We start from the raw sequence: 24537 nt of genomic DNA on the forward strand, positions 1-24537 counted from the left end.
CATATCCTTATGGAAATTCCATAGATGCTTTGGGCCTGTTACAAAATGCCAGACTCTTGAAGAACCACCCCACATTTTACACTTGTCTTAATTTATGTTCATGGTCTCTAAAACTAGGAATCTTTGTGCTGTTTTGTGGTTTGTTTAGAAGGTACATGCGTGCTGTTTATATACTTTTAAATGCAGGTATGGTCTTTACTTTGCTCCTTATTTCATTACATATCAGTTCAACCTCTTTGTTTTTTATTGCCTATTTCATGATTACTTGTTGCTGTTTTGGACTGAGCTGCAGCTGGATTTGGAATGCTTATTTTATTGTTTTTAGTTCACAGGAAACTGCATGTCTTCACTGTATGAGCTCCTGATGGCTTAAAGAATACACAGTCCATTCTGGTTCAGTGATGTGGCAGTTCATTTAATCTGCAGCCATTTCCTTTGAGTACTCATTGTGTTATAAAACTGCACTAATTCTGTCAGAATCCACGGTACATTCAGAAATGCTGTTCTGTGAGACTTAAAGGCTTTGACCACGAGATGTCCTGTGATAGGATAATAAAGAAGACTATACAGGAGCTTTCTGGGTTTTTTGTGGGACTACAAAGTCAGAATTGTAAGGAACAGGGAGGGAAGCATGTAAATCGTGACATCTGCATATGCGGGTCCTGCCATGGGGGTGGGCTTATCCGTGGCATGAAGCCATTTAATCCTTAAATGGAAATAATTTACTTTGTACCACATACATTACACATTATTTAGCACTGTGTTCAATTCCATAATGGTAGGCAGTGATGGCAGAATTAGACAGTGCTTGGATTCCCACAGTGGTGCTGAGCTGAAAGGATGTGCATGTGACTCTTCACTTCTACATTACAATAAAACCTGCAAAAAAAAAAAAAAAAGCTTGAGAGCTCAAGTACAGAAAGAGTAGTAAGTGACACCATTGACTAAAATGACAAGTAGCCAGAGAGAAGTGAAGAAAAGTGGTCAGAGAGAAATAAAGAGAAGCATGTATGCAGTGGTGTCAGGCTCCAGGAGATAGTGACAGTGAACAGGGTAGCATGCAGGAATTGTCAAGAGAGACAGTCAAGATGGTAGAAAAGCAAGAAAAAATGGACAGGATTTACACTGAAGTGAAAAAGATGGTCAGCTCATTGTTTGAGTGTATTACTAAAACTGATAAAAGATTAGAAGATGTGGAATCTGCATTATCAACACAAATGGGTGACATGGAAGCACGGGAAAAAGTGAAATGAGCAAGCCATGAGATTGACAGAGACTGAAGTTACCCAATAGGATATGAGATAAAATAGAGGCTTGAGAAAGAAGGGAAATTTTATGATTTACAATATACCAGACGGGGGTTGGAAAAAATGATTATAAGAGTTCTAGATGTTGAGTAAATGGACTGGAATGTCTACAGGAAAGATGTTACTGGACAGGGCCCACAGAGGACTTATGGCTGCGGGATAAATGGCGTGATTCTCCAGACCCATACTAGTCAAAGTGCAGATGTTTCAACGTAAAGAACAGCTACTGTTGGAACTGCTGATGGCAGGTGACAAGAGAGATTTCATCGACTAAAATGCAATAGATTTTAGCAGCATATTAAACACTGTAGAAATACGACCCTGAAGATGTGACTAATATATTGAATGTTTATTTTTCCACTGGATTAAAGCCATTTTTAGACCCAGAAATAGCAATGAAGATTTTACACAGCAGAGGCAGCGTGGTGAACAGTGAGAAGGTGGAGAAAGGAGAAACAAGTAATGGAGCCAATGGTGGGAAAGAAAGATGACCATTTAAGCCATTTCCTGTGTTCTGAAGAAATGTAGAAGAGACAGAGTGACATGAGAAATCATTCTAAGATGGTAAGAGACTGCATATTGACCACAGTTTAGGAAGAAGGGGGACACCAACCTGAAACTGAATTATAAGAGGAACTCTAAAAACCTAAAGGTAATGGGGCAAATCCATTTGTCAATTTTTGAAGGACAAGATAAACTTGTTTGCGAGAGAGCTGGGGACTTGGCTGTCAGTAACACAAGGAGCATGATTACAGAGCCCTGGTCTGTTTTTTAAGGGCAGCAGTTGAGTTGGGGCATATCCGAAACTTGAGTAGGATATGCAGAATGCAAAATATCTCAGTCTGGAATATGCTAGAGTTAGCAAAAAGGAATTTGTTAAGGAAGAAATGTCAGAAGTTGCCTAATATGATAGCACTGTAGTAACGGTAGGTACCTAAAACTTCAAAAGACAAGGAAATGTTATTTAGAGTTAGTGTAGAATGTATTATTGATATTGTTTTTCATTTTGGAAGTTTAAAGGTAGTTGTGGGAACAGAAGCAGAAAGGTAGATAAAATACAAAAATTGAATAAAAAAAGCAGCAAAAACTGAGGAGTGATGATTGTTGAAGGGTAAAGAGTATATTCTGACACAGGGAATGCACATGTGTACATATTTAAAATAACGGGTGGAGTTAGGGGTAGGCAGTAAAAGGAGGAAATCTGGAGTGACTGGTGGAGAGAGATGAATCTGTAAATATTTATAAGGAGGTGGGGACTGATAAGAGTTATCTAAAAACTCGAGAAATTCAGGAACGTTACGATTCTCCATGAATGCTGTGTAAGGGGAACAGCGGAGGTGTTTGAAAATCGTGTGGTATCAGCCTGAGTGAAAGGATATTACAGCCTGGTATTGGAGGGGTTAAAATAAGAAAAGGATGCAATAAGAGGTTTTAATTCCAAGTGAAAATGAATGGAGGTAATGTGGACACATCAGGTAATACAAATAAAAATATTTTCTCCAGGTTTGGCTGGTATAGAAAAGCACTATGAGGTAAATAAAGATCAAATGAAACAGCCCCAGTATTTTAGCAAGTGGTTGTAGAAAGACATTGTGCAGGAAGGCTTGACAAAAAGCTGTTAGGGGGAACACAGAAAGTAAAAATGAGCAACTAGATACATTTTAATACAAGATTGGGTAAGGATACTGAAATGAGAATACAAAATAAGTCAAAATAAAAGGAATGGGTAAAAATGGGCAAATGTAAGTGAAATGCAAACAATGGAGAACGGATTAATGGGGAAATATATGTAACATGGTTAATGGTTGGGGGATTGCAAGCTAAAACAAAAGGGGACAAGCTGCCAAAGGAGAGCTTCAGCTCAACAAGAAAAATGGAAGTAAAAGGGGAGAAGGACAGAGGGGATGTTTTGTACCTGGTTTTGAGATTACTGAGTAGTTTGTTTGAATTTAAAGAAGACTGGATACTGGTGATATAAAAAAGAGAAGGCATGCAGTCATACTTGGTAGAATTGAAGGGAAGCAACCAGAATTTACCTGCAAAACTGATGAAGACTTCCCTATCAGGGACTGATATTAGAGTATAGGAAAAAAAAAGGGATAGGGGAAGCCCAAGTGAAAAACCTGCTCTGGTAGAATTTTTAGCTAAATGTAGAACAGAAGGAGAGATAATTAGTAGGGCATGTAAATGTTGCACATTATACAATGACTGTCCATTAACATTCAGAAACGAGCACGCTGATTGGTCAGCCCAGCCAGCGTGCCTGTTGTAAATCAAGCATATACCAGTGGAAAAAAGTCCAGTCGTCTGGACTTTCTTCTATTAATACATGCTATGGAAATTCTACTTTCCTTTAATTAAATAAATAAATAAACTTACAAAAATTGGAGACTTCAAAAGAAGGAGAGAGATAGGGCAGAGAAAAATACAAGGATAATTAGGTACATTATGCAAAACTAGAGAAATGTACCGGATTATCCTTATATCTTCCCTGTCCTGTCTCTCCTGTACATTTGAAGTTTCCAGGTTTCATTTTTTTAAATTTAAAACAAAAAGCAATGGAGATCTTCCTTTCTCCATTGCTTCCTTTACACAGCATTGATGTTATGCATAAGCGTGGGAAAGTAAGTCCCATATGCATGTCCAGTATATCAAGAAAACCCCATGATACAGGAGAAAGAAGTGGAAGAGCACCACGGCACTGTTATACAAGGACAATATTTAAGAAAAGTAGCTTAAGTTTTTCTTAAATAATGTCATTGTATAATAGCAGTAACCCATGCCTGGGTGTGGGTAATGCTGATTTACCCATGGGGCTTTGTTTGGTCACTCGGCCTCCGCCCTCATGAATAAACCACAACAACAGTAAGTAAATCCAGCATTACCCACACCCAGCCATGGGATATTGCTATTGGAATCAATCAGAGGAGGTGAGAAAAGACTGGGAAGAGAGACTGAATAAGCAATTTATTTACTTATTTTACATTTTGTTACCGGGAAAGTCCAACCGGACACAAGTCCTTTTTCAACAGAGGTCTGTGGAGAAAAGCTCCACGTTTAACATGTATAATAGTGTCCATGTACACAGTTATAGAGGTATAACTTATACCGATTACATCAAATAAAACTAGAATGGCAACAGAAAAAACCTTTACATCATATAGCGCTAAGGTGCATTATACAGATTACATTACAAGTTAGTATAAACTGGTTATAAAGGATAAGATGGGGAAGTTCAAGTCAGTTGAGTTGTTTTAGGGGAGAGCAGTGGTGTGTAAGATGTGGACTATTGCTGGCAAACCTTGCAATTTTGTTGCAGCAGGCCTCAAGTTTAGATAAGTTTAATTTGCTGAGATCGGTGAGAATAGGGGAGTCATAAAGAAGTGTAGAGATGCAATGTGTTTGGGCTATTTTAGCCCTGGTGGAGTTGGTGAGGAATTGTTTATTTCTGTATAGTGCCCCCAGCTTTTTATGAACTTTCTTTATGGTGAGTGAAATGTTAACATCAAATTTCATATAACGGTCAGTTTCAACTCCTAGGAGTTTTGTGTGAGTTGTCGGAGAGATAGTTGTATTATTGTTAGAGGTGATAGAAAAAGTGGGTAAATAAGTGGAGGGAGGAATATGAGAAGTTTGGTTTTGTTGGGGTTTAGTATTAGCTGAGCTTTAGTAAGCCATTCTTCCACAGACAGAAAAGAGGCCTGTGTTAGTGAGTGGAGTTCATTGAGGGAGGGAGAGGTACAGATTACTGTAGAGTCGTCAGCATATTGGATGATTGGTGGAGGTTATTAGTGAAGATGGAGAATAGTATAGGACTCAGGATAGACCCCTGAGGAACACCCGGTGTGACTGGTAGTAGAGAAGAGATTTCCTTTCTCCACCAAACTGCTTGTTGCCTACCTGACAAGTAGTTTTGAAACCATGTGATGGTGGATTTACTAAGATTACGTTCTGAGAGGGAATTAATGAGTTTGTTATGGTTAACCATGTCAAATGCTTTGAGAGATCCAAAAAGATAGCAGAGACATAGTTACCATTATTTCAGTGGTCGTTTACTGTTTGACAGAATGACATGAGGGCTGTTGTAGTGCTGATAATGGGGGGGGGGGGGGAGTATATGTATGGCTCCCATATATGCAACAAAGTCTAGAAGATTTAGGACCTTTGCTTGGAAACGTTTACATAGATATTTTCATACCCCAAGCAGACTCCAAAGAATTTTTCCTCAGGTAGACTGTAAGTGTTGGAGCTGTGATGGGGAAGAAAGAGGCAATTGAGAACATATTTTTGGGGAGTGTAATGAGTTGGCAGACTTTAAAAATTCCCTGCAGACTACTCTAACAGAAATTCTGGGTGAACAAATAAGCGTAACTAAGTAAATGATTTTTTGAGCTATGATACAAAATTGGAATTGCCTAGACACAGTAACGCCTTGCTGAGTTTAATTCTGGTGGCTGCCAAAAAGCAATTACTAGAAATCTATATCCAAATCACCTGTACTAGAAGTAGTGAATATAGAGATAAAACAACTGGAAGTGGAATCTTTAAAAAAGAATAGGACCAAATTACCTTGAAAATTTTAAAATTGTTGGAATAATACATGCAGAATAATGTTTTGGAGGAAGAATGAGGTTTAAGGGAAGGCAAGAATTGAATGAGCTTTGTAATGTTTGACTGACAGTGACTGGATTGATTATATGCATAATGTTTGCAACTGAAAGTACATCAGTGTGATGTGGTTTGTTTTCAGTTATATAAATGTATGACTGCTTATGTCATAAGTGATAATTTAATAAAGATGTTTCTTGTTTAAAAAAAAAAAAGATGGTGAGTCCTGAGGATTGGTACCGTACTGGTTTGCAGTTTGCACACCTGTTTGTGGATGAGAGTTGAACTTCTAAAAAAGCTTTGAAAGGATGGGGGAATTTAGTTTATTTAAGTTGCCTGGAAAAGGTAAGATGGCTTATGAGAAACTATGGTCCCCAGCTTTGTAAAGTCCAGTGGGGGTACCCATTGAGGAGCTTAGGTGGGGTAGGAAGAACATCTGGCTGGAGAAGGGCATGAGCACAGGACAGCTGGAGAGAACAGTGTTCGACATTCATTCTTCTGGATTTTTGGTATTTTTTTCGGCATATAGGCACTCAGCATTTTTAGTTCCAACATTTCAAGATGGAGCTTCCAGTCCTGTCGTATGGTGTATTGAGTTAACCTGTGTCTGTCTGTCTGAGATTAACTGCTGTATAGGATCAAGGGAAGAAAACCACACTGCCATTTGTAGGTGTTTTTTTTTATCACAGCTGAGTAGATCTGGTCAGAGTGACACTGCTTCATCGAGTAGAAAGTCCAGATGTTTGACAAAGTTCACCTGCTCTGTAAGAGTGCTGGATGAGGATTTGATTACCAGTGGGAATATGGCAGGGCTGTGAAATTTCATGGTACCACATAGCACATTGTTGGTCTTTGAGACCATAAGGAGTACAGAGTTGTTTGAGATTCCTTTTTCTAATGTTTGAAAAAAATATCGCATTGTAGCTGCCTGTATAGTGTAGTGGGGGCAGAGCTTAGCAAAACGACATTAGTATCTGGTTATAAGAAGCAAGATGGAGGTAACAGAAAGCTATTCAAAACAACATTGTGGTACACTAGAGCAAAGGGGATGAGTAAATTTTAGATTTGTGAATACTTGCCATGTTCTCCAGTAAGAAAAGTGCAGTGTTCTGGTGGTAGCTTTAGTCCTGCAGAAGTGAGAAAATTTGTTTTCTTTGAAATTAAGTTGAAATCAAACCTACTGTGAATTTCATGTTATTTTTTTCTCCCCATTTAATTATTTTAGCTGGATCGAATTTTTTAAGAAAATGAAAAAATGGGAAGATATGGCAGATCTGCAACCAGAATTCAGAGAGCGCACTTCTAAACTTGAGAGGAACTTCACAGTTTCTGCTGTAATATACAAAAAGTATGAACCCATGTTTAGATACATCTTCAAGGATCCCCAGGAAGATCAGCCTCGACAGCAGAGAGGACGGAAACAAAGGTACAACATCTGTGAGTTCTTTATAGGTGTCAGTGGTGTGTGTGTGTGTGTGTGTGTGTGTGTGTGTGTGTGTGTGTGTGTGTGTGTGTGTGTGTGTGTGTTTATGTAGGTCAAACGTCATAAGCTTGCAGTTGAGTCTAGCGTAAGAGGTTGCATGGCCTCAACAAAAGAACGTGTCCTTTGCCACAGGGCGTGCAACCTCAGAGCTGGAATAATTAGTGTGTGTGTGTGTGTGTGTGGGGGGGGGGGGTGTACAAGCTGCAAAAAACATTATTTTTGTGCTTAGTTTTTTTTTGCGTATTTATTTTATTATCACATTTTAAACAGTAACATGAGTATATGTACATATAGAAAGAAAACAAACAGTTACATTTTCCATTGTTATTATCATGCAGTATACGTATGTTGTCTGTTTAACAATTTTAATTCACTCCAAATTAACATGTTACTCAGCTCCTTCTTTCTTTCCCTTAAACTTCACTCCTCCTGAACATTATTCTGCATGTATTGTTCCCACAAGCTCCAATTATTGCTTTAAAGTTGACTAATCCCTTTTCTAGTTGATTTATCTTTTTTACAATATTCAATACTGTAGTTACAACTGGGTTAGATTTGATTTCTGTTTCCTAGTAATTGCTTTTTTTGGCAACCAGTAGCGCTAAACTTAGTAAAGCTTTTACTATGTCTGGGTAGTTCAGATCCTGTATCCCAGTTCAAAAGAATCATTTCATTAGTTGCAATCATCTGCTCCTCCAAAGTTTGTGACAACATACTCTGTTGGAAATGTTTAAAATCTGCCAACTCAGTGCATTCCAAAAAATGTTCCCAGCTCAAAAGAATCATTTCCTTGTTTACAATCATTTGTTCCCTCAACATTTCTGATAAAGAACTCTGTATGGATTTTTTTAAATCTACCAACTGTCTACATCCCCCCAAAAACATATTCCCAGTGAGCTTTCTCTTTCCCATCACAGCTCCAGCATTTTCTGCGTACTTGAGCAAAAGTTATCTGAAGCCTGCTTGGAGTATGAAAATACCTATTCAAAAACTACCAATAAAAAATCCTAAACCTTTCGGACTTAATTGCATACTTGGGAGTCATACAGATGTTCTCCTGCGGATCCATTGTAAATTGTTTTTCTCTCTTCCCAATCTTTTCTAACCTCTTCTGATTGATATGTATGGTAATCAGGCATTGCTTTATATACCCTACTATTTATCTCATTTTAACAGCAGCTTTTATTCTAGTTTCAGCCAAAAAATCAGAGAGAGCTGTGCTTTCACACAACACACCCCTATTTGTTTCTCTTTGCCTGTACTTTGTTACGAATCCCTGGTAGGGAAGGCAGTCTCTAAACTGCAGTCAACACTTCAGCTCGGCCTCATCCTACTCTGTTACTTTTCCCTACTTAGTTATTTGCTCCCAATACCTTTGTTCCTTTGCTGATTTTCTCCAATAAATTCTAGCCCCCTCTTGTCTGTTTTCTGTACTCCTACTTGCAGTCATCCAAACCATGCATATTGATAAAAATCCCCTTTCCTCATTTATCTGTTGACTTAGCTTTTATAATACTTTCTGCTACCTTTATTTTGAATAGTTGTTGTTAGTCTCCTTAAGGGCCTGCATCCCCTGCTCTCTCCTTACTTATTGAACACCCTATCCCATTTCATCATCCTTTCCACTTTAATTTATAAACTTTTGCTTGCGTTATTTATATGAGCCTTAACTGAGTAGCTCTAAAGTAGGTTTTCAAATCAGGTAAACCTAAACTGCCTTGTTCTGTGAGAGAATCAACGAATTGCATTTAACCGTTGTCCTTAAACTGCCTTGTTCTGTGAGAGAATCAACGAATTGCATTTAACCGTTGTCCTTAAACTGCCTTGTTCTGTGAGAGAATCAACGAATTGCATTTAACCGTTGTCCTTAAACTGCCTTGTTCTGTGAGAGAATCAACGAATTGCATTTAACCGTTGTCCTTAAACTGCCTTGTTCTGTGAGAGAATCAACGAATTGCATTTAACCGTTGTCCTTAAACTGCCTTGTTCTGTGAGAGAATCAACGAATTGCATTTAACCGTTGTCCTTAAACTGCCTTGTTCTGTGAGAGAATCAACGAATTGCATTTAACTGTTGTCCTTGTTTCCTCAAGATACATTCTTTCAACTCTTTACTAATTATTGTCAACAACTTCTTTGGTTGATAAAAATACAACTGACTTGTAAATAAAACTAAAATACTAAAAACGTCTTTGCTGCTTGTGCCTTACTGTCCATATCCATAATCAACAGCTTCCAGCTTTTCAGCTTTTGTATTTCATTTTGTTTAGTCTCTTCCCAGATATTATTAGCTGCCATAATATAATATAGCAATGACCCACACCTGGGTGTGGGTAATGCTGGATTTACCCATGGTTGGTGTGGTTTGGTCATGAGGGCGAAGCCTGAGTGGCCAAACAAAGACAACCGTGGGTAAATCCAGCATTACCCACATCCAGAAGTGGGTTATTGCTATTATACAATGACATTATTTAATAAAAAAATACTTACTTTTCTTAAATAATGGCATTGTATAATGCCTCCTTGCTGCCCTTCCGCAGCTGTCTGGTATTCTGCGGCAGTTCTGATGTACTGCGCATGCGTATGCTTACGCAGTACATCAGAGCTGAGGGTGGAAGCAATGGAGAAAGCAAGATCTCCGTTGCTTTTTACAAACTGTCTCGCTATGTTAAAGGAGTTTAACATAGCGAGACAGCTTTAAAAAAAGCAACAGAGAATCTCCGTTGCTTTTTTAAAGCTGCCTCGCTATGTTAAACCCATTTAACATAGCAAAACAGCTTTAAAAAAAGCAATGGAGATCTCTGTTACTTTTTTTAAAGCTGTCTCGCTATGTTAAACTCCTTTAACATAGCGAGACAGTGTGTAAAAAGCAACAGAGATCTTATTCTCCGTGCTGTTAAAGACTTATACTAATGGAAAAAGTCCGGGCGACCAGACCTTTTTCCATTAGTATAAGTCTGATTTACAACGTGCACGCTGACCAATCAGTGTGCATGTTTTGGAATATTAATGGGGGGTCGTTGTATAATGCTTTTTAATCCATAAATCCCAAATACTTCATCTTATTCTGTGTGGGTACATGGTTTACCACTGTAGCCTTTGTTGTATCTTCATTTGTTTTATATCTTAAAAAGACTTGAAATTTTCCCAAAATGTTCCACAACTCTGAAATATCCTTTTCTGGATTTATCAAGTGCAAAGTATTATCATCTACAAATAAAGCTAATTTTTCTTGATTACCATACCAAGTTATATCTTTGAATTTGCAATTCCATTACTTACTGTGTTAATGGCTCTAAGTATAAAGCAAATAAAAAATGGAAAATAAAACATTCCTGTCTGATTCTTCTGTTCAAACACAGTACTAAAGTGAAAATAAGGAGGTATTTGGATAGTATACACAAGTTTAGAAAGGTTGCTGTTAAACAACTATTTTGATAAGAACTACACAGCACACAAAACTCTTAGCATATGATGAGTCATCAAATGGGTCCAAAAGGTTTTTACCCTCTTTGGGTAAGGCAGCCACCGTATCTTTCTTCCAAGATGCTGACACCTCCCACCTTAGGTCTTGCATCTGTCTCTTCATATATCCTCTTTATTAGCCCTATTATTTTTTTCAGGGAATGCAAATGTTACCATTGCCCTACTCATAAAACCCAAAAGATTTATCGAATGCTTTCTGCACATCAGGTAGTGAAACCTTCTTACACTCTGCTTCCCACTGGATCATATATATTTGCCTTCCCTTCACAAAACTACTTTGTACCATATCTATCATTATGACCACACCTTTGCTATTCTGGTAGCTAGTACAGACATAATTATACAATAAAGGGTCATTAGTATTGAAAAACATGAGCACTGATTTGACAGCTCATTCAGCACGACCATTGTAAAATCAAGCATATACCAAAAGAAACGTGTGGCTGCTAAAGTATTGCTGACTTTCTATTGGCATATGCTGGATAACATCATCCCAAGTGTATTTTAAGGGACAGGACAAAATATGAGAAAAATCAGGGATGCTCTGCAAAACTCTGGACAGTGAAACTACAAGCCATCATACTATTAGTAACCACAGATTCAGATGTGTAGAGTTTTGCAAAACACCCCAGATTTTCCTCATATTTTAACCTGTCCCTTGTAAAAGTTTTGATTTCCTGGTAAGTCATTACAGTTTCATAATTCATGATAAACATAGATAAGAAAGAGAGTCAGGTTGCTAAGGAGCTGCAGTGCAAGTGTGTGTGGAGGGGTAGATGCCACTTGCAGGCAAAGAACATCATTATAGAGGGGAGAAGGTGGAAGAACTCTCAAGTGCCATTTATACAAGGGCAAAGCCAGCCAAAGGTAAATCATGTGATATCCTCACCCAGTCATGGATTACTGTTAAAACACTTTATAATCATGGTTTAAAATTGAAATTAGTCTATATGGAAATGGGTCCAAAAGGTTTTTACTCTCTTTGGGTAATGCAGCCACCATATCTTTCTTCCAAGATGCTGATACTATCCCTCTTTTTAAAATAATGTTAAACAAAACCTTCCGGAACTTTATCACTTTCTTTCTTCACAAGTTTCAACTTTCACAAGAATGCCATCTGTTCTTGGAGACTTCCCTGTTGATTGATTTTACATAACCATTTTTAAATCATCCCTTCCTGTCTTTGCTATTATTTCTTTAGCTTAAATTTTCTTTAATCTTAGCATCATTAAGTAGTCAATAAATATTTCAATTTGTGCCTTTTCTTAGTTGTCCATTCCTCTGCTTTATACAAATTTTCACAAAAATTCTGAATTGGCTGTACCTCTATAGTTTATCTAGTTATTTCATTTGTCATAGACTCCCTAAGTTAGTAACAACTCTTTCTGCTTTCTGTTATAAATGTCATATGCTAAGAGTTTGTGTGCTGTGTAGTTCTTATCAAAGTAGTTGTTTAACAGCAATCTTTCTAAACTTGTGTATATTATCCAAATACTTCCTTATTTTCCCTTTAGTACTCAATAATTGCTCCCCTTTGACAACATCTTTAAATAATTTGTATTAATTATTTTCCATATGTCACTTTTTGTCTTAATTCTAACATATGTTAAAATCCATTTTATCCCACTCCCAATCTATCCCATCTGAAGAATTTCTGTCTTGTCTAATAAGCAACATCCTTGACCTGGTTATTACTAACGTGGGCAACCATTGCTCTACACCAATAGTCAATTCCTCCCTGGTTAGATCTGACCACAAACTAACCACCGTGGAAATCCACATCTCACCCACACCCCCTGCAAAGGTAACCACCATGAAAAACTTCTCCAAAGCTGACTTTGGGCTCCTAAAAACAGAGGTGGCTAACTTCACTGCACCCATGTCAATGAAAAATAGACGCATGACTGCCGAATCATACACCAATGCACTGTACGAACACGTACATAAATGCATGGAACTAGCCATACCCAACAAAACCAAGAAGCTCTTCTCCAAAAAAAGGAAGCAGTCTGGTGGTCCCCTGCCATTAATAAACTCTACAACAGAAGGAAGAAACTGTTGCAGAAAAAGGTGAAGTCCCAAGACTGGAAAAACTCCCTTGTTAGCCTCAACAAAAAGCTGAGATCCCTCATCAAAACGTCTAAAGCCAGCTATGAAGGCAGAATTGCGGCAGACACTAAAAACTACCACAAAGCCTTCTGTAGTCATATCAAGAATCTCCACTGCAATACCCAGGTTTGCTCTGACTTACTGCACAATGGTACCTCCTTACTGAGCCAACATATTGGTCAACAGATTCATTGTCAACTTTACCCCCCCAAAGGACCAATCACAATACTGGAGGATGCCAGGCACCCAGCATTACTGCAGCACAGGTTAAAGCTGCATTGCCCAAGGCCAAGAATACAGCTTCCATGGGACCCGACATTATCCCTGGATGTGTTCTACATGAACTACAAAGTGAACTGGCACCACATATGTGTGCCCTGTTCAATCACAGCCTCACCTCAGGCTTTGTCCCTACCAAATGGCATACTGCTACAGTCATCCCTCTCCATAAAGGGGGAGCGACTACAGACCCTGGGAATTATTGCCCCATTAGCCTGACGAGTCTAATATGTAAGGCTATGGAGCTCATCATCATGGACCTAATTAACAAGGATATAGGGAATCTCCAAACTCTAGATCCCACGCAGTTTGGTTTTGTGAAAAGTAGATCATGCCTGCTTAACCTGGTTGACTTGTTTTAGTTAGTCACCAGAGCTGTGGATGAGGGCAAGGCAGTTCATACAGCCTACCTCGATCTGGCTAAGGCCTTTGATAACCATTCCCCACTCAGGAATTATTGATAAACTCACCAAACTAGGCGTTAACCCCTATATAACTAGGTGGGTTGCAAATTGGCTCACAGATAGAACCCACAGTGTGAAAGTAGCAGACTCCAAGTCAGACTGACGACCAGTCACGAGTGGAGTCCCACAGGGATCGGTCGTGGGTCCTCTCCTGTTTGGCATCTACTTCTCAGAAGTCCAGGCCAACACAGAGGGACTCTGGATGACCAAGTTCACAGAGGACTGCAAGCTGGGAGCCATTATTAACTCTCCAAGTGCTATAGACATCCTACAGAAAGGCCTCACTGAGACCAATGACTTATGTCAAAACCATGGCCTTAAGCTTAATGCCAAAAAATGTATTCTCATCCCCTTTGGGAAAAACTCAGTTCTCACTAATTACCACATCGATGGGAGCCCACTGAACACTAAAGGCGTTATAAGAGATCTGGGGACACAAGTTGACAGCAACCTCTCCTTTGACCACCACATTGCCACTGTGGTCAGAAAGTCCTTCTGTGTGGCACATCTAATTACCAAGGGTTTTACATCCAGGAAGAAAGAGGTCATCATCTCTCTCTACTTTTCCCTCATTAGGCCAGTCACTGAGTATAATGCCCCATTTGGCATGTACCTCACTAGACACATGCAACAGCTGAAAAGGCCACAAAAGTACCTCATGAAGAGGATCATAGGCCTTAAACACATGTCCTACACGGACAGACGCAAAAAACTTAAGCTATTCTCTGTCTCATATCGTCTACTAAGAGGTGATCTCTGCTTGACTTAAAAAGCCATGTCTGACCCAGTTCTGTTAGAAATGCTACATCTAAAGAAATTCCAGTCCCTCCTTACCACATGCTCCAGAGACCTCAGCCTCATTACCACAGTCAACAGAACATGCTGGAGGGACAGGTTCATAACCCAGAGACTGCCCATGCTCTGAACTAGACTTCTCATACATGTCAAGCAGAGCACCTCACTAGCCCTCTTCAAGAGAAATCTTGATGAGTGGATGGGTAATAGAAAGTTTACCCCAGGGATCACTCCAGTGGCTCTACTTGATAGAGGCGCTGGGAACTAATGTCGGTCGGCACAATGCCAGGGCACTTCTATGGACTAGGCTTGTAAAGGCTCCAGGGCTATTAGCCTAGTACACACCTGTGAACCTATGAACTCTTAAATCATTTCTACTACCCATTTGTTAAATTCCTTTCTTTTTAACAGGCAAGTAGGAGAACAGCAGTGACTCACTTTGACTTCATTACCCTGCATCTTCATCTTAATCGTATTGGTGCGTGATCTGAAATAGTTATTGGATGTGTTTCAAAGCTTTCAGTTAAGTACCTTTACCTCTGTGAAATATAATTTCTGTCCATTCCAGCCCAGTTATTGTACCTTGGGGAATAATGTGTAAATTATGTCTGAGATCTTTCTGGTAAGTTCACATCTTCCATTCCAAATATTATTATATAGTTATTCCAAAATCTGCCCTTGTTTGTTATATACTCCCTTCCAGGTCCCCAGTACATCCTTACTTTTGAAAATCATGTCCCAGCCCTCACCCACAAATAATATTCCCTGATAAAACTAATTATTTCTCCCAAAAGTCTCTTAAGTTCCATAATAGTAGTTTTAGGTAGAATGTAAATAAACACCATAATCCTACTTCCATGCCAGTTACCCTTTATTGTCACAAATCTACCCTTATTGTCTTTCTTTTCCTCTTCTATCACTATTGGAGCCCCTCTTGCAATTAGTATTTTTACCCCCTATTCCTTTGTTCCCGATACTCTGCTAATTATACATTCTGAAATCCGTTCACTACCCAATTGACATGCTCATTTCTTTCCAGATGCGTTTCCTGTAACATTGTTATTTGCACCCTACATTTCTTTATATAATTCAGCAGTCTTTGCTTTTTATCTACATTCCATTATATAAATATACGTTTTAACTTGCAACGTATTTATATGCACCAATGGTTTGTATGCTGATCTTGTGTACGGTTGCTGCTTCTCATCTTTGTTTGAATCCTTATAACATTTCCTACACTTCTCACTTCAGATAAGTACATTTTCAACCCCAACCCTGTTTAACTCACAACAACACACAAAACTATTTACACTTTCTAAAACGGGAAGTTATCTCTCCATATAGTCGCAGTTGCCCTGAACAGACAGCTACATCTGCAGGTTTTACCTATTGTAAAGATAGTTTTAATCATGCTGTTAGCATCTCTCTTTGTCCTGTCTGTGTTTCCCTTTCTCACCAAAGCAGCCTTAAGGGCTTAGGTAAGCTAGCTAGGTGACCCTTTTAATGGTGATTCCATTGGATGATGATCACAGCAGTTGGTGGAGTATCTTTCTGTTGCTGAGGAGTTTGTTCGACATTCAGGGCATAAGGAGAGAGTTCTTAATTATCTAAACATTAAAAGGCTGTTTTAGTGAGTGCCATGGTTGTGTGAAGTAAATGTCAGTACTAACACGTTTGGGGTACTACCATTAAACTGTGATGAGAGGCTAGTGTCCACATTTAGTATCCTCACCTCTCACATGTAGATGCAGGATAGGTGCTTCAACAAAGCATTAGTTTAAGGGTGTGCACACACAACAAAGTATTAGTTTAAGGGTGTGCACACTTATACAACCAGCTTATTGTACATTTTTTATTTTTTTTATATTTTTTCCCTAACAGATTTGTTTGTTTTTCAACTGAATTGTACAGGTTATAGGTCACATTAAAGGTGGGAAAAGTTTTGAAATGATTTATTGTGGTCTCATTTTTTTATTTCACAAAAACCTGGCATTTTAACAGGGGTGTGTACACTTTTTATATCCACTGTACAAGTACGTTGTCACCAAGTACCTTGTACAATGAATCAGGATGCCTGCTGCTAGCCAGATGGTACATAGTAAGTGAGATAGAGGGATTTTTTACTGTAGGCCTTAATAGCCTGCTTAATATAGAGATACTAGTAAGGTATGATTTTTGTGAATTTAGCTGTGTAACTCTCAAACAAATTACTAATAATCTGGGATTTATAGAGGTTTGTCTGTTCTAGCCTTGACCTGAACTTTTTGCAACAAGGGTACCCCTTTACTTCAATGTTTTGATAAGGAAAAGGAATATTTTTAAAATGATAGCATTCAAAAATTATTGCCTACTTTCATACTCTCCAGCCATAGTCGCTTTGTTCCAGTAACTCTTAGCCTTTATTTACAGAGACCATAATGAGCCTTTTCAGCTTCATAAAGTGGTGAAACCAGTTTGCCTTTAAGTAGTGGGACTGCTTTTGTGCATTTATTGTTACCATTATCCAGAGACAATCACATGTTATGCTATTCTAGTCTTATAAACCAGGTGTGTGTGTGTGTGTGTGTGTGTGTGTGTGTGTGTGTGTGTGTGTGTGTGTGTGTGTGAGTGTGTCTGCGCATGCGCGTATGTGTATGTGTGTTTATATGTACACAAATTCTCTCATACCTCTAATACTTGTGATTACTGCTCAAGGCCATCAAGAAACATAGACTTTATGCTGTGATTAATTTTTTCCTTCAAGCCGTTTACCCATATTTTCTTTAAATATACTTACCATGATATGGTGATCACTGCTACCTCATCCAGCATTAGTTCTGTGCTTATGGCAGTTACTTGTGTGGAGTGGGTAGTGGGTCCAGCTTCCCCACTGTGTTCCTAAATAAGCCCTGGGATTCATGAAGCTTGGCGCAAGGACAGTTTTAGCTTTGTGCTGAGCATTCTCATTACAGATGGTGCAGAAGTGCCATATGAATATTTATGAGGGCACGCCACCACACCCTCCACGTGCACAACTACTATGCTTACTATTAGAGCCCGCCTCTAATAGTAAGCCAGTAATTCAGTGTCCGTGGATACCGAAATGTATGCTAAGCATAGAAGAGTGTCCATGAACACTGAAATAAAACCAAAGTAGTAAACACACAAGCATGTAGTGGAATGTTGAGCCCCATCCCTAGAACTTTCACAATTAGATTCCCCGTGTCCCTATTCTACATTTGTATTGCTGCAGTATCGAAAGTGTAAGCAAAGCGCAGCGTGTTTGCACGTCGCTGCCCCCTCCTGAGCGTAGCTTACACATCAAAATCATTCAAATATAGAAAAACATGCAGAGTCAACGTTAACGTCAATAGTGTAGTGGTTAGAGCATCCGCCTAACGAACAGGCATTCACAGTTCGAGTCCACCTATAACACATATCATTTTCCATGTGGAATGAATGTCGTTTTGCTGTAAAACCTACTTAATAACATGCAAATGTGAACTGGAGTACTGCATGAAATGTTTAACGAAATTTCGTTCAATCAAAGTGGTACTGTCATAATGAATAAGGCACTAGCAAGCAGGTGTAAGCACAGATAAGCAGTAGTAAACATATATAAGTACCAGTAAGCAAGTATGAGTATGCTTGTGTGGGTGTAAGCAGTGCCCAGCATAGGAAATGTTTATAAGTATATACAGATATATATATATATATATATATATATATATATATATATGTATATATCTATAAAGAATGAATGTTGTAACAATAAAGCATACAAAAGGAATGAGAAGGCAATCAACAGCAACTCCTGTATTATATAGTGCTGTCAGCGTATGTCATATCAAGCTGGGCAGGAGTGAGCAAAGCACTGCTACTCACACCACAGGCAGGATACTACCAGTGGGAGTAACACTGACGAGCTGCTAAGTCTACTTTACAAACAATCAGAGGGTAGTCCCTGGTGGGACTACCCAAAAATTGATAGGATGATTGGACCTTCGACCATTACACAAGCAAGGGCAGGTATGTTCAAGGACTAAATGGTGGGAGAGCTTGATAATACATGGGTTGGGACAACATACATGTAGGGTCCCTAACGCTTGGGAGAGAGCAATGTGTGGAGGTGTGTCATGGCTGCGATTAGCAACTGGACAATGGATGGTATGCATGTATGTCGAACTCGGGTGGGGTGGAGGAACTATGGGTATGAAATTATGGATCCAGGCGTGTCAGGGTTGGATGGGCTGGTTCTAATTGGACTGCCTCGTGGATGTCAGCGAGTTCGTTATAAGTATATATGCATACACACATATGTAGAAGTACATTCCCTGTAACACATTCATTCTTTTTGCAGACATAAGTAACATGAAAGTGCCCTTACAAACCTCAACAGTAGATAGAATAATAGGGTGTGCATAAGAGGGAAGAGACGAAACTGCTAAAACGCAGAAGTGTGTAAAATTTCCAAAGTCAGTGCTGTGCTCAAAAAATTCAAATGTGAGGACTTACTCACACATGGAATAATTCCTGTGATCTGCATGCTACAGCAACGCCAACCACTAAACTGGTCTATTTGTAAAATAATTACGCCAAACTCGTACATAATTAGCTCTCATGTGTAACGTGTACGTTACCACATAGTCATACTTATTAATTTATTGTAGTGTCATGTTAACGGGATTCAGGATGTAATGAAGTATAGAGTCTAATCTTGAAATAAAGACGTGTGTCCCATGTGGGACAATCCAAAAATTGTGAATAGTGTCCTATTGGTCGCTCATGTCACCAATGTTTGTGGACTAAAATTATGGGATTTCTGAGGATACGTAGAGTGAGTCAACCCATGGGATGGGTCTACAGGAGTAGGGAGTGGCCAATGTGTAGTGGTGTGGATACACCACGTCTCCAACTGGAGAATGGATGACTGCTGTGTTAGTGTTGGGGTGGGTGTTTGGGGTACTAGGAGTCATGGGTATATAGGTATATATGCAAATGAAGCAGCACAGCAATAGTGTATTGGTTAGAGCATCCGCCTAACGAACAGACATTCCCGTTCCGAATCCCACTGCATCACATACCATTTTCCATCGGTAATCTGTATATGAACATATTTCAACATCTGTCTTTTGTATAACCTTCGTAATAACAATTAAAAGTGAACTGGAGCGAGGTGTCGGTGTCATAATGAATAAGGCACTAGAAAGCAGGTTTAAGCATATATAAACACCAGTAAGCTTGTGTAAGTGTGTTTGCATGAGTATGCATTGCTTTACAGACAGACACACACACACACACACACACATATATATATATATATATATATATATATATATATATGTGTGTGTGTGTGTATATATATATATATATATATATATATATATATATATATATATATATATATATATATATAGTTGCAGACATGTACATATACGTGTGTGTGTGTGTGTGTGTATATATATATATATATATATATATATATATATATATATACACACATAAATATACACGTGTGTGTGTGTGTAGATATACACAGATATATAGCTATGATAGGAAACAGCACAAAAGAATGACATATGTTCACAGGCTATGCCAATGGCAGTGAGGGGCCCAAGCAAAAAACATGAAACACGTAGCATAACCTTCCACCCCCCCAGCTGGACACAGGAAACATACACACAAACCTGCAAACAATGTAAATAGTCCACTGCTCCCCAGACCACAGGCAGGATACAACCGGGGAGGGGGGGGTACACAGTACACCCATGAAATCTAATCTTGGAACAGAGACAGGAGCGTCCCTTGTGAGACTCCCCAAAAATTGACATATAACCAAAGGAAGGTGATACGCCGACCATTTTGGATGGGGTGTGTACATACCCGGAATACAAGGGTGGGAAAGCCTGATGACCCGTGGGTCAAGACAATGTATGACATGGGTCCCGTGAAGTGGAGAGTGGGCAGCGTGTAGTGGTGTGTTCAGACCCGACCAGGACCCAGAGTAAGGATGGGTGTGGTAGAGGAGGTGCAGGTGGGGGAACTATGGTTAGCTAGTTATGGTTCTAGGTGTGCAGGTGTTGGCTGATGTGGGTCTATGTGGATAGCCCCAGGGATGTAAGCAAAAGTGTTCACTGGGCTGAGGCATCGCCCAACGAGCAGCCAAACCTGCTACGAGTCCCACTGAAGCAAAGTGTAATCTACATGGCAAGAAACAGAATAACCAGATGTAGATGTATATATGTAGAGGTATGTGTGTGTATATCTACCCATAGCAACATAGAGATATACCTCTCCCTCTCCATAGTACAAATGTATACATACAGAGACAGAATACATATACATACCCACATATAGATATATATATATGCAGACACCCATAGACCCATATGTCGTTACATATATATATATATATATAGACAGCAATATATAAATATATACATGTATGAATACATATACAGATATATCTGTATATAGTAATGTGTGTATATATATATATATATATATATATATATATATATATATATATATATAGTAATGTGTGTGTGTGTGTGTATGTATATATATATATATATATATATATATATATGTGTGTGTGTGTGTGTCTGTAAATATACACATGTATATAGCTAGGATATGATACAGCAGTTACGAATTACATATGTTCACAGGCCGTGCATATGGGGGTGAGGGGTCCAATCAACAAATGTGTAACACATAGCATCAACCCCCCCCCCCCCTGCTAGACTGGTGAGACATACAGACACACAATAAAAGTAAACACATCACTGCTTCCCAGACCACCGGCAGGATACTACCAGTGGGAGAGACCTGCCAGGTCTAATCTTGAAACAAAGACATCAATGTCCCTTGTGGGACACCCCAAAAATTACTGATCATCGGAGTCCTTTCCTGTAATGATTCATCAAACCAGGCTGTAGACGTACATGGACCAGTAGGTTATGCAAGCCTGTACGACATGTGTACGCGGATAGTGGGCAGTGTGTAGTGGTATGTTTATACCTGACCTGCACCCACAATAAGGATGAGTGCTGTAGAGGAGGGGCAGGTGGTGGAACTACGGGTATGCAATTATGGGCCTAGGCGTGCAGGTGTTGGCTGGCGCAGTCATATTAGGACTGCCCTGGGGATGTAAGTAATATTCTGAAATTGGCAGAGCTTACACCCATACCTCTCAACCCCTAAGTGCAAATCCACTGGACAGGACAAAAACCGTTGGGGGAACAAATAGGGACCATACCTCTCAACTCTCCCTGATTTCCAGGGACGTCCCTGATTTTGACTCAGATTCAAACTCTGTCCCTCTTATTCCCTCCTGAAACTAGTGACTTTTGGAGGAAAGGTGGTGAATTACACATAATGAATAATGACAATAATTAAGAGTTATAAACTTCTTTTACCTTAGAAAATGTGTATTAATTCATATGCTCTGAGTCTGTCAATGTTTCAAGTTAATAGCACTAATATTTTAAATGTGTCCCTGATTGTCCGTGATGTTGTCATGACTTGTCCCTGATTAAGTTGATATTTGTCCCCAATCGTTTGAATGGTCTGATAGGGACAGAAAGCACATATTCCACTTACAACCTTAGAAAGATTCTAGAATAATAGGTATGCAGTAGCATGACTCTGCTGAAGGATGTGGGTTCCAAAACCCAATTACTTGTCTGTATTTAATGGTGTTGGTTCCCAGGTATTAGCCAGACAGGTGCAGATTGTAAGAGGAACACACTAATAGTATGAAGCAAACTCTGGACAGGCCACGGATGGTGTACAGTTGACCGGCATGCTTACGCCTAATGGGCAGCCATTCCTGATACTGTAGGCATGTAATCCTATGTAATAGGCATCACAAGGTAATATCATAGTCCTCAATCCCACCCAGGGGTGTGATTGTCAGATGCAAACACCAAATGCAGTGCATTGGCAAGTGCGGGTGTAAGCCTATTTGGGCACCGGTATGCGAGTATCACACTGGTGAAGAAATGTAGAGACTAACTGAGTGTAAGAAACTGTAACCGGAGGTTAGCATTGCTTAGCTCTGCGCAAACCCACGCACACCCGCTCACAACTGCTTTAAAGTGCCTTAATCACTCTGTACCCAACAGCTCGTGTTCTGGCCAGCAACAAAATAACCAGCCTCTGCAAGGCTAGAACACAGGACCCTGTACATCACAGTCAAAGTAGTAAACCACTACGCCATGATAGCAATACATATAAAGGAGGTATCAGCAAACTAATCCTCACAACAGGGAAACAAATCAAATATGTGAACTGAATCTATGTACAGTGTAATGTTCTATAACCTGCCACAGACCATAAATATGTGAATTGGAGTACTGCAGTAAACATAGAGTTGAGGTATCACTGTAATAAGGTTCTGAGGTCCCCAGGACCCCATACAGTGTATGTACACATGAATGACGGATACCAGACACATATATAGCCTGTAATAAGTAAGACATTGTTGACAAAAGTCAAATATAATGCTAGATGGCCAATAAGCAATGCTAACTGCAGCACAGCCCAACTAAGTTATTGTAAACAATGTGTAGGGAAGCCGATACAATATGCCCACACCTCTTTAAGCAGTGCCAACCTGAAGTAAGCAGGTATGCCCATAGCTTAGCCTTTACGAAACAGGACAATTAAGGAAAGGTGAGGGAATCCGGCCCTACTTAAACTGAAGAGGCAGGAATACGGCTCATAACTGGTTGTAGCATCTCCCTGCAGGCAGAATGGCTGGAATGGGAGAAGGCACTCTCTCTTTAGAGCGCAGCGCTGGGGCATCTAGGAGTACAAATTCATGGTATGGCTCCTGGTAAAGCACCATGACAGGAGACTACTGCAGGGCCAGTACCAGGGCTTGCAGAACAAAACGGAGGCCTGGGACAGTCTCGCCCATGACCTCACTAGTGCCACAGGTATCCCCCGGACTGGTGAGCAGGTCAGGCACCACCATGCAGACCTGAAGCGGTGGAGGGGGGATGTCCTGGAACAGTGGATCCAGGAAGCAAGGCAGATGCATAACGCCCCAGAACTGAGTAAGTACTCCTTCCACTACGTAGTTAATAATTGCCTACCTTGTGTATACTATGGATAGGTATGGCTAAATATCACTGTACTTCTCTGACAGCTGCAGATGAGCGTGCTGTGAACCAGCAAGCCTATGATGCTAGGCTGCAAAAGATGCGTTGCGAGGCAGGTTAGTAAATAGCCTGCATGTACTGTCATACAAACTAAATGTAAGAGCCTCAAAAGTGTTGTACCAATATACAGAATAGTGTAATATGTTGCAAATAAAGGTGCAACCCCTGCATTGCTTCTGTTTACTCTGCAGTCATATGTTGTACTGTTGCAGTTATTAAATAGTACTGTTTTAGTAAGCAGTGTTACCCACACTGTGGTATGCAGATAAAATGTGTATGAAGTGCTGTATAACAATGTCGGAAGTGCAAACAGGTCAGTCATATTAGACAAAATACATTGCAAAGCCTCACAATAATTGCTTAATAGCATAGTGTACAGTGATCTTAACTGTAATGCTTTTGTCACACACAGCAGGGCTTTGGATCCCAGGAGTGCTAGTAAGTTGTATGCATAATCATTCCACACAACTGCACATTGTCTGATAGAATGTTCAGAGAGAAAGCTGTATGCATATTTATACTTAACAACTGTACAGATTTTGCTAGAATGCTTAAATAGAGAGTGGTGTACATATTCATACCCCTCAACTGTTCCAATCTGCCCAGTATGTCCTGATAAATGGTCCACATCACCTGCCTTTTGCCCTGTTCCCCTGATAAATTAGTGTGATGATTCAAGAAATGTAGGCAGCCTACCCCTCCTACACAGCCGCCAGCACAGCCACCTTTTGGGCTGTGAAGGTGCAGTGATGACTGCCCATGGGTGGGGACCTCAGTCCCACTGTATCCATTTGTGGGCTCATGGGCTTGCGACTTCCAAACACCTCTCCCAGTCCAAGGTCCCCCCCAACATGGGTC

At 39.7% G+C, this 24537-nt stretch overlaps 1 protein-coding gene across 1 annotated transcript in view; it reads left to right on the top strand.

Moving 5' to 3' along the window:
* Nucleotides 1-24537, top strand: part of RBL2 (RB transcriptional corepressor like 2) — a 910854-nt gene that overhangs the window by 105901 nt on the left and 780416 nt on the right. The window contains exon 3 of the mRNA XM_044082019.1: nucleotides 7141-7341. Coding sequence (XP_043937954.1) covers nucleotides 7141-7341 — 201 coding nt within the window. The remainder of the gene's footprint in view (nucleotides 1-7140; nucleotides 7342-24537) is intronic.

Source organism: Protopterus annectens, chromosome 8.part1 (genome assembly GCF_019279795.1).
Source record: "Protopterus annectens isolate FY-2018-M chromosome 8.part1, PAN1.0, whole genome shotgun sequence".
Taxonomy (NCBI): Eukaryota; Metazoa; Chordata; order Ceratodontiformes; family Protopteridae; genus Protopterus; species Protopterus annectens.